The sequence below is a fragment of the Canis lupus genome, chromosome 9 (assembly GCF_011100685.1).
Source record: "Canis lupus familiaris isolate Mischka breed German Shepherd chromosome 9, alternate assembly UU_Cfam_GSD_1.0, whole genome shotgun sequence".
In the NCBI taxonomy this organism is placed as follows: Eukaryota; Metazoa; Chordata; class Mammalia; order Carnivora; family Canidae; genus Canis; species Canis lupus.
In genome coordinates, this window is record NC_049230.1 from 32,881,414 (window position 1) to 32,895,821 (window position 14,408).

Sequence of the window (14,408 nt, forward strand, 5' to 3'; positions counted from 1 at the left end):
GCTTCAGCTGCTGTTTGCCCGGAGGTCCTATCTGTTGGCCTCATCTGAGTTGGCAGCCCCTCCCCGGAGCCCCTCTCCAATGCCAGACACCTGGCACACGGTGACACTTGAGAAGGATCCATGGTGGAAAGGGCACTGGCCTTGCAAGCCATCGAGTCACAGAGACCCGCGTTCAGGCCCATCCCTACCCCTTTCGTAGCTGCACGACTGTTGGGAATTGGCTTGGCCTCTCAAGGACTTGGTGTCCTCACCTACAGAATACGGGTAATGCCACCCACCTCACAAACTTGTCATGAGGATTAAATGTACCTGTTATACCCTCGGTACACAATAAACCGCAGGCGAGTATGACTCCTCAAAGCACTTTTTCCTCCAATCCTTCCTCCCCTTCTCTCTCCGTCTTTAGGCCCGTGAGGTATCCAACAAGATTATAGACTCCCTGAATGACAGGGGTGTTCTGGACCAAAACAGGTCCTTGCTCTTCATGCAGTGGGGTCAAATTGTGGACCATGACCTGGACTTTGCCCCCGACACGGAGCTGGGGAGCAGCGAGTACTCCAAAGCACAGTGTGACAAGTACTGTGTCCAAGGAGACAACTGCTTCCCCATCATGGTAGGCCCCTGCCGTGGTGAGTGACAAACTCCATGCCTCCCCGAAGGAGCAGACATTCCCAGCTGGGCAGCCAAGGTCTCGTGATAGATCTCCAATGCTGAGTTGACAGCTTCCTGAACCTCATCCATCCATTCATTCACCCATCCATTTATTCCATAAATGGACATTAATTATCTACTTCATGCCAGGCAGTGCACTAAACACTGGGGTTTCAAAGGTGGCAAAGACACCATTCCTTTCCTCAAAGACAAAGAGCCTGTGTAGGAAATGGACAAGTAATCACTAATGGCAAAGTTGGGAAACTCTGGGGAGGATCCTCTATGTGCCTGGCCCAGCAGTATTGGCATCACCTAGGGGCTTATTAGGAATGTAAAACCTCAAGCCTCATCCCTGACACTGGGAAACAAAATCTATGTTATATCAAGATCCCCAGGAGATTAGTATTATACACAGTGAAATTTGTAAAACACTGCTGTCTGGGAAGTCACCCTGAAGTCTGGGAAGGCTACTCCCAGAAAGAGCTGCAATTTGATGGATGAATCCGAGTGAGAACAGAGGTTTGTGGGGATTTCCAGCAGGAATAGAGAGAACATGCAACGGTGCCCTGTTTTCTTCTTATTTGTGGATTTTACAATTAGTGATTTATTCACTGAAACAAATCAGGGCTATGTGCTGTGGTATAAAGAACATGAGCTGTGGACTGAGGTCCATCGAGATCTGAATCCCATAGATCTTCCTTCCAGTTTCTAAGTTCTTAGAAAAATTACTTAACCTTTCCAGGCCTCAATTTTCTCACATGTAGAATGGGACTGAATTATCTAACTCACAATTTTTGAGGACCAAAGAGAGAGAAGGTATGGATAACACACAGCACATGTTAGATCCAAAATAAGTGAATGGTAGCTGTTTTTTTTTTAATTTTTATTTATTTATGATAGTCACAGAGAGAGAGAGAGAGGCAGAGACACAGGCAGAGGGAAAAGCAGGCTCCATGCACTGGGAGCCCGACGTGGGTCTCCAGGATCGCGCCCTGGGCCAAAGGCAGGCGCCAAACCGCTGCGCCACCCAGGGATCCCTGTTAATAATTACTAACAAAGCCTTTCCTATCTCACGTCCTGCTTCCCTGAATAGGGATCTCAGGCCTCCCTCCTCACCAAAAATGTGGAACTTTTGCTATGAAAGACTGAATGATTCCCCTCAACCCTTTTACATAATAGGATGTAATGAATTTCAGGGCATTGTGGTCCAGGATATACAGCATCAGCAGGAGGCATCTGGAGTCAGTGTCTGGTCCCAGGGTCCCAGGAGGGCTCCATCAGCATCTTTGCCGCTGTATCCAGACCCACCCTAGGGGGAGGTTGCCAGGTTCCAACTGTGCCACCTCCACCCAGTCACCTACCCCCTGATCTCTCCGCAGTTCCCTCCCAATGACCCCAAGTTGAGGACTCAAGGCAAGTGCATGCCTTTCTTCCGAGCTGGGTTCGTCTGCCCCACTCCACCTTACCAGTCCCTGGCTCGAGATCAGATTAACGCTCTGACCTCCTTCCTGGATGCCAGCCTTGTGTACGGTCCTGAGCCCAGCCTGGCCAACCGCCTTCGAAACCTCAGCAGCCCCCTGGGCCTTATGGCTGTGAATCAGGAGGTCCATGACCATGGGCTGGCTTACCTGCCTTTTGACGTCAAGAAGCCAAGCCCCTGTGAGTTCATCAACACCACTGCCCGAGTGCCCTGCTTCCTGGCAGGTGAGTCTAGGCTGGGACCACAGGAGCAGAGAGAGACCAGAAAAACTTCAGGAGGCTACTAGGCAGCTTCCAGGGAGGCTTTACCACTGCTTCTTCTCATTTGTCTTCCGGAAAAAAACGCACACCAAGCCCCCACTGCCTCTGACACTGGTCCAGGACTGTCAGAAGGGCCCAGATGAATACAAAATCTAAGTACATGTGTTCCTATAAAAAAAAAAAAAAAGGATTAAGTCCAGAGATACACAAATAAGAAAATCCGCAAAACCCCACCACCCACAGATAATCATTCTTAACATTTTTAATGCCCATCTTTCCAGGATTTTTTAAAAATCATAGCTATAGTTCTATACTGTTTTATGTAATGGGGGGGGTTATGCTATCAGTTATGTTCTATAACCTGATGTCACTTAATATATCACATCGTTAATTATTCTTCTACAATATGATGTTTACTGGCTGCCTGGTATTCCATGACATATATTATCATAATTTATTTTATCAACCCTACTTGGAAGCATTTAAATCATTCCTAGTTTTTCTGTAATTTATTGTGGTTTTTTCGGTAATGAACATCCTTCTTGATGAATCTTTCCACTCATTTTTAATGATTTTATTAAGATAACTTGCTAGAGAAGGAAGTTCTGGATTAAGAGGAATGCATATTTTTAAGGCTTTTCATAAACTCAGCACAAAGCCCCTACTCCGTACAACCTGTGCACAACCAAAGCTCCCCAATTTTGTTCATTCTGGGGGCCTATATCCTTGCCCTTCTGGTCTGCCCTCATGCCTTCGGCTTCTGGAGACCTTTCCTCTTCCAAAAATCTCCTCTGCAGGACAAACCCCTTGCCCAGCCCAGACATGGCAGGAAGCCAGTTCATAGGCTCAGATCTCTTGGGTAGATCTCTTGGATTCTGTGTTCACATATATCTCATATCAATCCAGATACAAAAATGAACCCTTTCCTGTTTTCCACAAAAGTATCCACTAAGGCCGAGCATTTGTGAATATAATAGACTTTTCCTGAAGATTAGAAGACACAAGATGTCTCCTTGTGAAATATCTGCTCTTCTGCCAGTTAACTGACCCTGTTCTTCCCCTTTTTCCTCTCTCTCACATTGGCCCCCTCCCCGTCTCTAGATTCTTCTTCCATTATTACACAGAGAAATTCGACCCTACCCAGGATCCTGTCCTCAAACTTGCATTCCTAAAACTTTCAAAGTTGCTCCACACAAAAAGGCCCTCTTTCTTTTTACTGCCCCACTTTAGAGGGCAGTTGGGATTGTAATTAGCAAAATTTTACTTTTTAATGTCATCTCTAGTTTTTAGTGCAATCTTGTGTGGTCAGCCTTATTATCCCCATTCTCACAGATACAGAGACTGAGGCTTAGAAGTGCCAAGGAACTTGTCCAAAGTGACACAGCTGAAAATATAGTGTGTGTGGAGCTGAGATTAAAACCTATGAATCCCAACCCCGATCCCTTTCCACTTGATTCACCTTAGGTAAACTGGAAGGAGGCCTTAGGGGAGGGCCCCTCGGGGACACTGTCATCTATTTTTTTGTGCAGCTTACTGGGTTCTGAGGCTGCTCCTGGGGAACCAACTTTCCTGCCTTCTGGGCTTTCAGGAGATTCCCGAGCCTCGGAGCAGATCTTGCTGGCCTCTTCCCACACTCTCTTTCTCCGGGAGCACAACCGGCTGGTAATAGAACTAAAGAGACTCAATCCTCAGTGGGATGGAGAGAAGCTCTATCAGGAAGCCCGGAAGATCCTGGGGGCCTTTGTGCAGGTATGGAAGCCCAGGAGCACTGCCTCCCATGCCCACCTGGCTGCCGCCCCTGGCTCTGCCTGTCATCACACCTCTAGCTATCTTCTCTATTCTCCATACCTCCACTTCCCCTTCTCCTCCTCCACTGTCTCATGCTTTTCTCTGCCCCAAAATGAATCCCTGGATTCAGAGTGTTGGAGAATTATTTGTATATTGATCAGTCTCCATCACTCCTGGGAATGTTGCATAGCAGCTAGGTGAGTTATTTCGGTTGGATTAGCTTCTTTATAAATTCTCTACACCTAAGCCCCATGTCACAGGCATAGTCCATTGCTATAGTAGATTGCCTGATTGACTAACTAAAATTAACCATGCACATATTCTTTAAGCATTTTATTTTGAAATAAGTACAGATTCTTAGGAAGTTGTAAGCAAACAAACAGTACATGCACCCAGCCTCCCCCAGTGCTAATGTTTTGCATGACTTTGGTACAACATCAAAAGCAGGACATTAACAATGACACAGACCATAGGTCTTATTTGCATTTCACCAGTTAGAAATGCAATCGCGCACATGCGTGTGTATGTGTATGTGTGTATGGGGGTGAGTGTGTGTCTGTGTGTATGTGTGTGTGTCATCACTTGGGTAGTTTCATGTAACCACCACCACCACAATAAAGATACTTCACTCCACCATCACCACAAGACTCTCTCCTTCTACCTTCTTATAGCCACATCCACACTTCCCCTTCCAGGTCCCTATCCCTTGGCAATCACTGATCTACTCTACATCTGCACAGTTATGTTATTTCACGAATGTTAGGTAGATGAAACCATGCAATATGTATCTTTTTGAGATTGGCTCCTTATATTTGGCATAATTGCCCAAGGTCCATCCAGGCTGTTGCAGGTGTAAAGTCCCTTCCTTTTTGTTGCTGAGTAGTATTCTGTAGTTTATTTAACCATCACCCATTAAAGGAAATTTGAATTGTTTCCAGTTTGGGGCCATTAGGAATGAAGCTGCTGTGGACATTTGTGTATTCATTTCTACATGAAAATAAGCTGTTCTTTCTCTGGGATATGTGCCCACAAATGCAATTGCTGGGTCATATCGAGAGTCCATTTTTAGTTTTAAAAGGAACTGCCAGGGATCCCGGGGTGGTGCAGTGGTTTGGCGCCTGCCTTTGGCCCAGGGCACGATCCTGGAGACCCGGGATCGAGTCCCACATCGGGCTCCCGGTGCATGGAATCTGCTTGTGTCTCTGCCTCTCTCTCTCTCTCTCTCTCTATGTGTGACTATCATAAATAAATAAAAATTTAAAAAAAAATAAAAAAAATAAAAGGAACTGCCAATCTATTTTCCTGAGTATCTGTACCATTTTATGTCCTCACCAGCAGTGTATGAGTGACCCAGTTGTCTCTGCAACCTGGCCATTGTTTGTTGTCATCATTGTGTTTGTTTGTTTTAAAGATTTTGTTTATATATTCATGAGAGACACAGAGAGAAAGAGGCAGAGACCCAGGCAGAGGTAGAACCAGGCTCCCTGTGGGGAGCCAGATGTGGAACTTGATCCCAGGACCTTGGGATCACGACCTGAGCCAAAGACAGACACTCAACTGCTGAGCCACCCTGACATCCCCTCATATTGGTTTTTCTTTTACTCTTACTGATAGGTATGTAGTAACAACATTCATTGTGGGTTTTTAAAAATATTTCTTTATTTGAGAGAGAGGAGAGAGAGAGAGAGGGAGAGAGTGAGTAAGAGTAGGGGCAGAGGGGTAAAGGGAGAAGCAGGCTCCCCACTGAGCAGGGAGCCTGACACGGGCTCCATCCCAGGACCCTGAGATCATGAGCTGAACAGAAGGCAGACACTTAACCGACTGAGCCACCGGGCACCCCTTCATTGTGGTATTAATTTGCATTTCTCTGATGGCTAATCACGTCGAACATATTTTCCTGTGCTTATTAGTCATCTGTATATCTTCTTCAGTAAAATATCTGTTCATATATTTTCAGTATTTTCATGTTTTTCAAATGTATTATCCTTTAATGTTAAGTTTTTAGGGTTCTTTATATACTCTAGATACAAGTTACAAGTCCTCTGTCACATATGTGACTTGTAAATATCTGTCCCCAATCTCTCATCCTCTTAACAGAATCTGTTGTAGGATAAGAGTTTTTAATGGTGATGAGGTCTAATTAATACCTTTTTTTCTTTTTTAGTGTTCATTTATAGATAATGCATCAGTTCTCTCTGGCAGTACTTAAGACTTCTGTGTTTAGTTTTCAGAAATTTAATTATAATGCATCTTGGAGTAGACTTCTTTGGATTTATTGTGTTTGGTATTCTTTCATGGGTTGTGCTTTCGGTGTCAAGTCTCAGAACTCTTTTTCTAGTCCTAGATCTTTTCTCTAGTTTTTCCTAGAGGCTTCATAGTTTTAGGTTTTCCAATTAAGTCCATGATCCATTGGGGATTAATTTTTGTATAAAGTGTAAGGTTTAAGGTGAGGCTCCTTTTCTTTGGCCTATGGATATCCAACTGCTCCAGCACCATTTTTTGAAAAGGCTATCCCTCCTCTATTGAATTGCTTTTGCTCCCTTATCATAAAGTGTTTAGGCATTTTTATATGAATTTATTTCTGAATTATCTATTCTGTTCTATTAATCTATATGTCTATTCCTATACTAGCCCCAGTATTTACTATGGCTACACAGTAAGACTTATCCTGGGAGCCATGGTTCTTCCCACTTTATCCTTTTTCCAAATTGTTTTGACTATTCCAGGTCTTTTCCTTTTCCTATATATTTTAAAAATAAGCTTATCTACATCTACCAAAAAAAAAAAAACTTTGCTGAAATTTTGATAGGAATTGCATTAAAATTTAGGGAGACCTGACATCTTTACAATGTTGAGTGTTCCAATTTATAAATGCAGTATGTCTAGGTGTTCAGGTTTTCTTTGCTGTATTTCATCAGCATTTGGCAATTTTTATCATACAGACCTTGTACATCTTTTGTTAGGTTTACACCTGAGCATTTCATTTTCCTTGGAGGAGTGATAAATGGTATTACATTTTTTACTTAGTTTCTACTTGTTCATCAGTGTATAAAAATGTAATTGATTTTTGTATGCTGATCCTGTGTCCTGACCTTGCTGAACTCACTCAGTTCTAAGAGTTCTTCTGTGGATTCCTTAGAGTTTTCTACACAAACAATCATGTCATCCATAAATAAAGACAGGTGTATTTCTCCTTTTGTAATCTACATGTTTTAAAAATTCCTTTCTCTTGCCCTGTTTCAGTGGCTATAATTCCCAGTATAGTGTTGAATAAGAGTGGTGAGAACAGACATCCTCATCTTTCTAATCTTAGAGGGAAGACATTCAATCTTTCACCATTAAGTGTAATGTTCATTGTAAATCTTCTGTGGATGTGTGGATGCTCTTTATGAGGTTGAGGAGATTCCGCTCTGTTCCTAGTGTATGGAGAGTTTTCATCATGAATAGATGTTGAATTCTGTCAAATGGTCTGTCTTCATTAATATGACTTTTCTTCTTTAGCCTATTCTGCTTGCTTTGGGTTTACTTTGCTCTTCCTTCTGGTTTCTTTCAGCACTTGGAAAATGCTGTGCCTCTTTCTTCTGGTGTCCATGGTTTCAGATGAGAAGCTCCCCATTATTCACATTGTGTTCACTTATAGATAATGTGTCATTTCTTTTTGGCAGTATTTAAGACTCTTGTGTTTAGTTTTGAGAAATGAAATTATAATGCATTTTGGAGTAGATTTCTTTGGGTTTATTATATTTGGTATTCATTCATCCTCTTGAATCTCTAAGTGTATGTCTTTCACCAATTTGGGGATGTTTCCAGGCATTATTTCTTCAAATACTTTTTCAGCCCTACTCCTTTCCCCTCTATTTCTGGGATTCCATTAATAGGAATTTTAGACTTTTTGTTATTGTCTCACAGACCCCCGAGGTTCTGGTTTGTTTGAAGTGTTTGTTTTGTTTATTTTCTCTAGTTGCTTTGGTTGAGTAAATTTTATTGATCCATCTTCAATTCTACCCTGTTATCTCCATGCTACTGCTGGGTGTTCCTAATAAGTTTTTAATTTTAGTTTGTATTTTTCAGTTCTATAACTTCAGCATTTCTTTTTTATAAATTCTACTTTTTTGCTGACATGGTCTGTTTTTTGTTTCAAGGTGACATATTTATTGAAGAATTTTTATGAAACTGCATTAAAATCTTTATCAGATAACCTCAGTGCCTGATTCATGTAGGTATTGGCATTAGTTAATTATCTTTTCTCATTCAAACTGTGGCTTTCCTGGTTCTTGGTGGTGAGTGATTTTCAATTACATCCTAGACATTTTAGTAATTACCTTTGTGGGCTTTAGTTCCAATGACAGTTTAGTTTCCTGAGTCCTTGCAATTCTATTCTGGTCTGCTTCATTCTTTCTGGTACCTCTAGGGTTCCCATTCAGTGCCTACTAATGTTGTCTACAAGGCAGGAAGGCATTTTCCTGGCTGCCTTCTGTTGTTGGGCAAACTTCTAGGGGAGCAGAGGCCATTGCACTTGTCTCTATATGCTGTTGATTGAAGAACAGAGAGACATGGAGTTTCACTGCTACCACCGTTGTAGTCATGTTGGACCACCTGCCAGCTTGAGGTGTGGATCGAGGGCTGGAATGGCTAAGGGCTTGGGTTGTGGAGTCATTTGGGGGGCTCTCCACGGAGGCTCTGCTGGGCTCCTCCTGTCCCAGTCCTTTGGGGAGAAAGAATAGGCTTTCTTTGGCTCTTTTTGTCTGTTCCTACTGAAGGTTCCAGGTTGCCAGCCTCTCCTGTACCCAGTCTGGGGACAAATAGAAGCTCAATGTTTTGGTAGCTCAATCATTCCTCATGCCCTGAGGTCACCAGTAAATCCACCTTCTTTCTAGCTTTGGAAGTCTATTTATGTTGTCTATCAAATAATTTCCTGGGGGGGGGTATTTATATTTAGCATAGAAGATTAGGGAAAAATGAGTCTCCTCCATCTTGTTCTAGAACCAGAAGCCCCATGGACATAGTTTTAATCATCAAAGAGATAGATCTCCATCTATTTCTTCTCCAAATCTCCATAATTCAATAATTATTTTTAATTGAACCTAGAAATCATGCTGCTGGAGATATTTGTAGGAAATCATCCAAAGAATGAAAAGTATGAAAAGTAAAGATAATATGAATTAAGGTTTATATTAGTTTGCTTGGGCTGCCGCAATAAAATATCATATACTGGGTGGCTTAAACAACAGAAATTTATTTTCTCCTGGAGGCTAGAAGTCCAAGACCAGGGTGTCAGCAGTTTTGGTTTCTCCTGAGGCCTCTCCCCTTGGTTTGCAGATGGCTGCCGCCTTTCCTCTGTGTCCTCACATGGTCTTTCCTTTGTGTGTGCAGCTCCCTGGTGTCTCTCTCTCGTCTTATAAGGACACCAGGCCTATTGGATGAGGGCCCCAGCCTTATGACCTCATTCAACCTCAAATACCTCTTTATAGGTCCTATGTCCAAATACAATCACAATGGGGGTTAGGACTTCAACATATGACTTTAGAAGGGGACACACTTCCATCCATAACAGGGCTTATTGGACTATAAGAAAAAAATGCCCATTCAGGCTAGTTCAGATGTTTAGTGTTGGTTCAATCCTATACATATGTCAAATAGATACAGGTTTCTCCTGGAACCACAGGGCAGGCAGTATAGCTGGGTCTAAGTAAGGGGTAGAGCCAGAGACTGGAAACCATCTGGAATTAGGGCAGTTCTGTCTCTCTTTCTCCATGCCTTTCTCCACTCTCTGTTGTTCCTCTCTCTCTCTCTCTCTCTCTCTCTCTCTCTCTCTCTCTTTCTCTCTCCTTCTTTCTGTGTTTCTCTGTCTCTGTCTTCAGACAGATTTTCTCTGCTTTTCTACAAATGGTAGCGAACGATCACCCATATGGCCCCACCTGTCCCTTCAGACCAAGCACCATCAGACACAGTCTAGAATAGCTGCATCCAAAATCTGAATTCCTGAGCATGAGATCTGACTAACCAGCTTGGTCTGGTGCTGCAGCTGGGCCAGTCCACTATGGCCAGAGGCAAGTTTCTGTCTCTGAGGAAACTCAGAGGAAATCTCCACAGTCTATGCTGCTGAACAAATTGGAAGCAACCTAAAAGTAAAACAGTAAGAGAAGGATCCATGAATGCAATCAAATATTATGCACGTTTAACTACATAATAATTGTGAGCTAGGTAGAGACATGAGAAACTTTAAGTGAAAAAGCAGAATACAAAAGTATATATTCTCTAGGATTAGAAGTGTGTAAAGATATGTATTGTATAGACAAAGATTAGAAAGAATAAAAAATTAATATAATTACTGCGTTACGTGGTGCCATTATTTTTTTCAAAATTTTTTCTATGTGTGTTAGTTCATCTCTTTGAGTAAAACAGACTCCCAAACTGCTCTCTCCATGGTGCACCATTTGTTTCAAAATTGGAGATTAGGTGAATTTACCCTGTGAATCATTCCTGTAGTTTGTCATTTCTTTTGCCCTGGACCTCAAGGAGAAGTTGAATGATGTGACATCGTTATGTTAAAGTGACATACAAGGACTGTCACTTTAGCTTCAAAGTCATAAACCTAGAGCAGAGATGACAATCTAGTGCCAATTCAAATGACTGATCAGTAAAGCCTGTGTTGAGATGAATGATGACCAACCAGCCGAAAGAATGTCATGATCAATTAGCCAATGTCTGCCATGGTCACAGGAAGGGAAATGGGCACATATGCTATCCATTTGCCCTTCTAGATTTTTGGCTACTCATCCCTCTTGACTGAAGCTTCCTCCAACCTCACTCTGCAGAGATTTAAGTGTTTCTTACACCTTTTGCTCATGACATGTTTCTGCCCTCAGATTACCACCTTTAGGGACTACCTACCCATGGTGCTCGGTGATGAGATGCAGAAGTGGATCCCTCCTTACCAAGGCTATAACAAATCTGCTGACCCCCGAATTTCCAATGTCTTCACCTTTGCCTTCCGCTTTGGCCACTTGGAGGTCCCCTCCACTCTGTCCCGCCTGGATGAGAACTATCAACCATGGGGTCCAGAATCAGAGCTTCCCCTGCACACCCTCTTCTTTAACACCTGGAGGATAGTCAAAGACGGTACGTGCTTTTAGGGAAGCACTGTCACCTAGTGTCTCACTCTGCGGCCTGCTTCTAGGGAAGCCTGCCATAGAAATCAGACCCCAGGAACTTCCCGTGTGACCTGGGGCAAGTGAATTCACCTCACTGAGCCTTAGTTTCCTCATTTGTAAAACAGGGACAACAATGATACCTATCACACTAGGGCGTATGATACCTATCACACTAGGGGCAAGTGAATTCACCTCACTGAGCCTTAGTTTCCTCATTTGTAAAACAGGGACAACAATGATACCTATCACACTAGGGCGTACAATGATACCATACACACTAGTGGTGTATATGTGGAAAGCACCCTACAATGGTTTCTAACTCACAGGAGGTGGTCAATAAATTTTAGTTATTATTCTTTCTCTTCTCTTCTGACCTCCAAGGTACCTGGGTGTTCCCCGCCACAGGCTTCTCTGACCCTTGCAGAAAGAATTCATGGGTTTGGTAAATAAATTGGGTTTTTTTTTTGCAATTGCCTCCTCTAAGTCCTTCCACCTCCATCAAGTGCCAGAGGTTGGGCCGGGCCCCCCTTTTTCCTGGGCCAGGCTGTGTTGAAACTGGCTTTACTTAAGGCCTGATGAGTCACAGGCATTCTCTGTAGACTTCTGCTACCTCTTCCCATGCTTCAGAGTTCTTCAGGGGAACATATGGAAAGAGAAGGAGCCGACTCTCTGAGCTAGAGCTCAAAAAAACTCCTGAAGCTTACTTCTATTCCTGCCAAGGTCCCAGGAATGCCCCTTTCTTCCCGTCCCCACTCCGCAGCAGTCTAGACTGCCCTCGACCTCAGCGCTCCCTGCAGGCTGCCCCTGGCTCTTCTCTCTTGGCTCCCAGCTTGAGAGGAATCCTCTAGTGGGGGAAGGAGCCAGCAGTGGAAGATGGCCTCCCCCTACCCACCTCCCCAGGATGGTCTCTGGGTCTCCCTTGCAGGTGGAATTGACCCTCTGATCAGGGGCCTGCTAGCCAAGAATTCCAAGCTGATTAGTCAGAATAAAATGATGACAAGAGAGCTGCGCAACAAACTTTTCCAGCCAACTCACAAGATTCATGGCTTTGACCTGGCCGCCATCAACATCCAGCGTTGCCGGGACCACGGGATGCCTGGTGAGAGGGCCTGCAGGCCTGCCTGGCTCAGGGAACTTTTAGTTACTTTCTGGGGTTCCTGGGGACTCTCTTCGATAACCCCGGGGATCTGACCAATTCTAAAACAGAAAACAGAGATGCCAATTTTTAAAAATTCATTCTGTTGGTCTGTGAAATGGAATTCTTCCATTCTCTCTAATGCAGGGATAAGAGTAGTACATATCTAGAACCATCTTGGAACTCCTCAAAGGAATGGGGGGCCAACAACTGACTTGTAAAACCAGTTTAAAAGCCCAGATAAACATTAAGAAAGGAGAAGAGAAAGAGAAACCAATGACTATTGGACCTTCCTTTTATACCCACGAAAGGCAATTTAATGTAACAATTAAGAGCCATACTGCCTGAGTTCAAATCCCAGCTGTGCCATTTCTAATTATGTAACCTTAGGCAAGTTACTTAACATCTCTATTCTTCAGTTTACATATTTGTACAGTGCTCAGAATAGTGCCTGGACCCATAGAAAACACCATAGAGCCTGCTAGCCCTCTCAAGCCTTAAGTCCCACAAGTATAAAACAATGGAGCCCTGCCTACCCTGTCCCAGGGTATGAGTCCAGACTTTCTTTTTTTTTTGAGATTTTATTTATTTATTCATGAGAGACACGGAGAGAGGAGAGACGTAGGCAGAAGGAGAAGCAGGCTTCCGGAGGGGAGCCCCATGCAGGACTCGATTCCAGGACCCTGGGATCACGCCCTGAGGCAAAGGCAGATGTTCAATCACTGAGCCACCCAGGTGCCCCGAGTCCAGACTTTCTGGGACTGATGGAGCTGGAGCAGTATGTCCACTAGGGGGGTTGTGGATGAGAAGCCCCCGAAATGAGGCAGCTTCCACCTCTCTGCCCTAGGGTACAACTCCTGGAGAGGCTTCTGTGACCTCCCACAGCCCCAGACCCTGAAGGAGCTGGATGCTGTACTGAAGAACAGGAGGCTGGCTGAGAAGTTACTGGATCTCTATGGGACCCCTGACAACATCGACATCTGGGTTGGGGGTGTTGCTGAGCCCCAGGTAGAGAGGGGCCGGGTGGGATCTCTCCTGGCCTGCCTCCTGGGAAAGCAGTTCCAGCAGATTCGTGATGGAGACAGGCAAGTGAGACGTCATGAGGAGGGCCAGGAAGAGCTGACCCTTCTCCATGGGTGTCCCAAAGTCTCATGTGAGAACCAGTCCAGACCTCAGAGTGTTCCCAGTGACCTCCTTCCTTCCCCTGTGGCACAGTAAGGGTTGGGGGTGGTCCAGCTGGGCTGTGTGGACAGACCCTGCTTCTGTCTCTGCAGATTCTGGTGGGAGAACCCTGGGGTCTTCACGGAGAAGCAGCGGGACGCTCTACGGAAAATATCCTTCTCGCGCCTTGTCTGCGACAACACTCACATCACCAAGGTCCCACGGGACCCATTCCAGGCCAACAACTACCCCGAAGGCTTTGTGGATTGCTCAGCCATTGACAAGCTGGACCTTTCACCCTGGGCCTCGGTGGAGGATTAGGGGCCCAGGTTTCCCAACCTCCCACACTGTGCAGTAGTGCTCCCTTTGGTCCTTGATGTCATTTCAAGCAAGAGCAAGCTCAGTGACTCAGTGCCTTAGAGCTCCACTCCCCACACTGGCCCTTCTTTTCAGCCGAGTTTCTTTATACTCTCCAGATGCGTACCTCGCTTGAGCCCAAGGCCAGCGCCTCAGCCTTTCCAGCTCTTCCACCCAAATCCTGCTGCTCCCATACCATCCCCTCTGTCTGCAGATGTCACCCATCCTCTCCCTGCAACAAGTCTTGGCTGAAGCCATCATGATCTTTGCACTCTTATCTTTCCTCCTCTTCTTTCAAACTAAATTGTAAGCTCCCTGAGCCAGGAACTTCAGTCTGCTTTGGAGTATCCTTGCCAACCAGCATGACATACACAGCAGGTGCTCAATAAACATCTAATGATTGACTCAGAATGGTGGCCATG

The 14,408-nt window shown here is 44.5% G+C and overlaps 1 protein-coding gene and 1 long non-coding RNA gene across 6 annotated transcripts in view; one reads left to right on the plus strand and one right to left on the minus strand.

Moving 5' to 3' along the window:
• LPO (lactoperoxidase) overlaps window positions 1-14,390 on the plus strand; it is a 27,500-nt gene extending 13,110 nt beyond the window's left edge. For 4 of the 5 annotated variants that reach the window (XM_038547869.1, XM_038547870.1, XM_038547868.1 and 1 more), the window contains 7 exons: window positions 407-613; window positions 2,031-2,355; window positions 3,980-4,140; window positions 11,049-11,301; window positions 12,259-12,432; window positions 13,316-13,553; window positions 13,743-13,950. In XM_038547869.1, the coding sequence (XP_038403797.1) occupies window positions 407-613; window positions 2,031-2,355; window positions 3,980-4,140; window positions 11,049-11,301; window positions 12,259-12,432; window positions 13,316-13,553; window positions 13,743-13,950 (1,566 nt within the window). Of the gene's footprint in view, window positions 1-406; window positions 614-2,030; window positions 2,356-3,979; window positions 4,141-11,048; window positions 11,302-12,258; window positions 12,433-13,315; window positions 13,554-13,742 lie in introns of all 5 variants that reach the window. The other variant, XM_038547866.1, reaches the window with a different exon arrangement.
• On the minus strand, window positions 9,439-13,075 carry LOC111097405. Its single transcript, XR_005364590.1, has 3 exons — window positions 12,369-13,075; window positions 11,074-11,281; window positions 9,439-10,301 (listed from the first exon to the last, which is right to left on the minus strand). It is a non-coding gene; the product is annotated as an uncharacterized LOC111097405 (long non-coding RNA).
• Window positions 14,391-14,408: the final 18 nt, after the last annotated feature.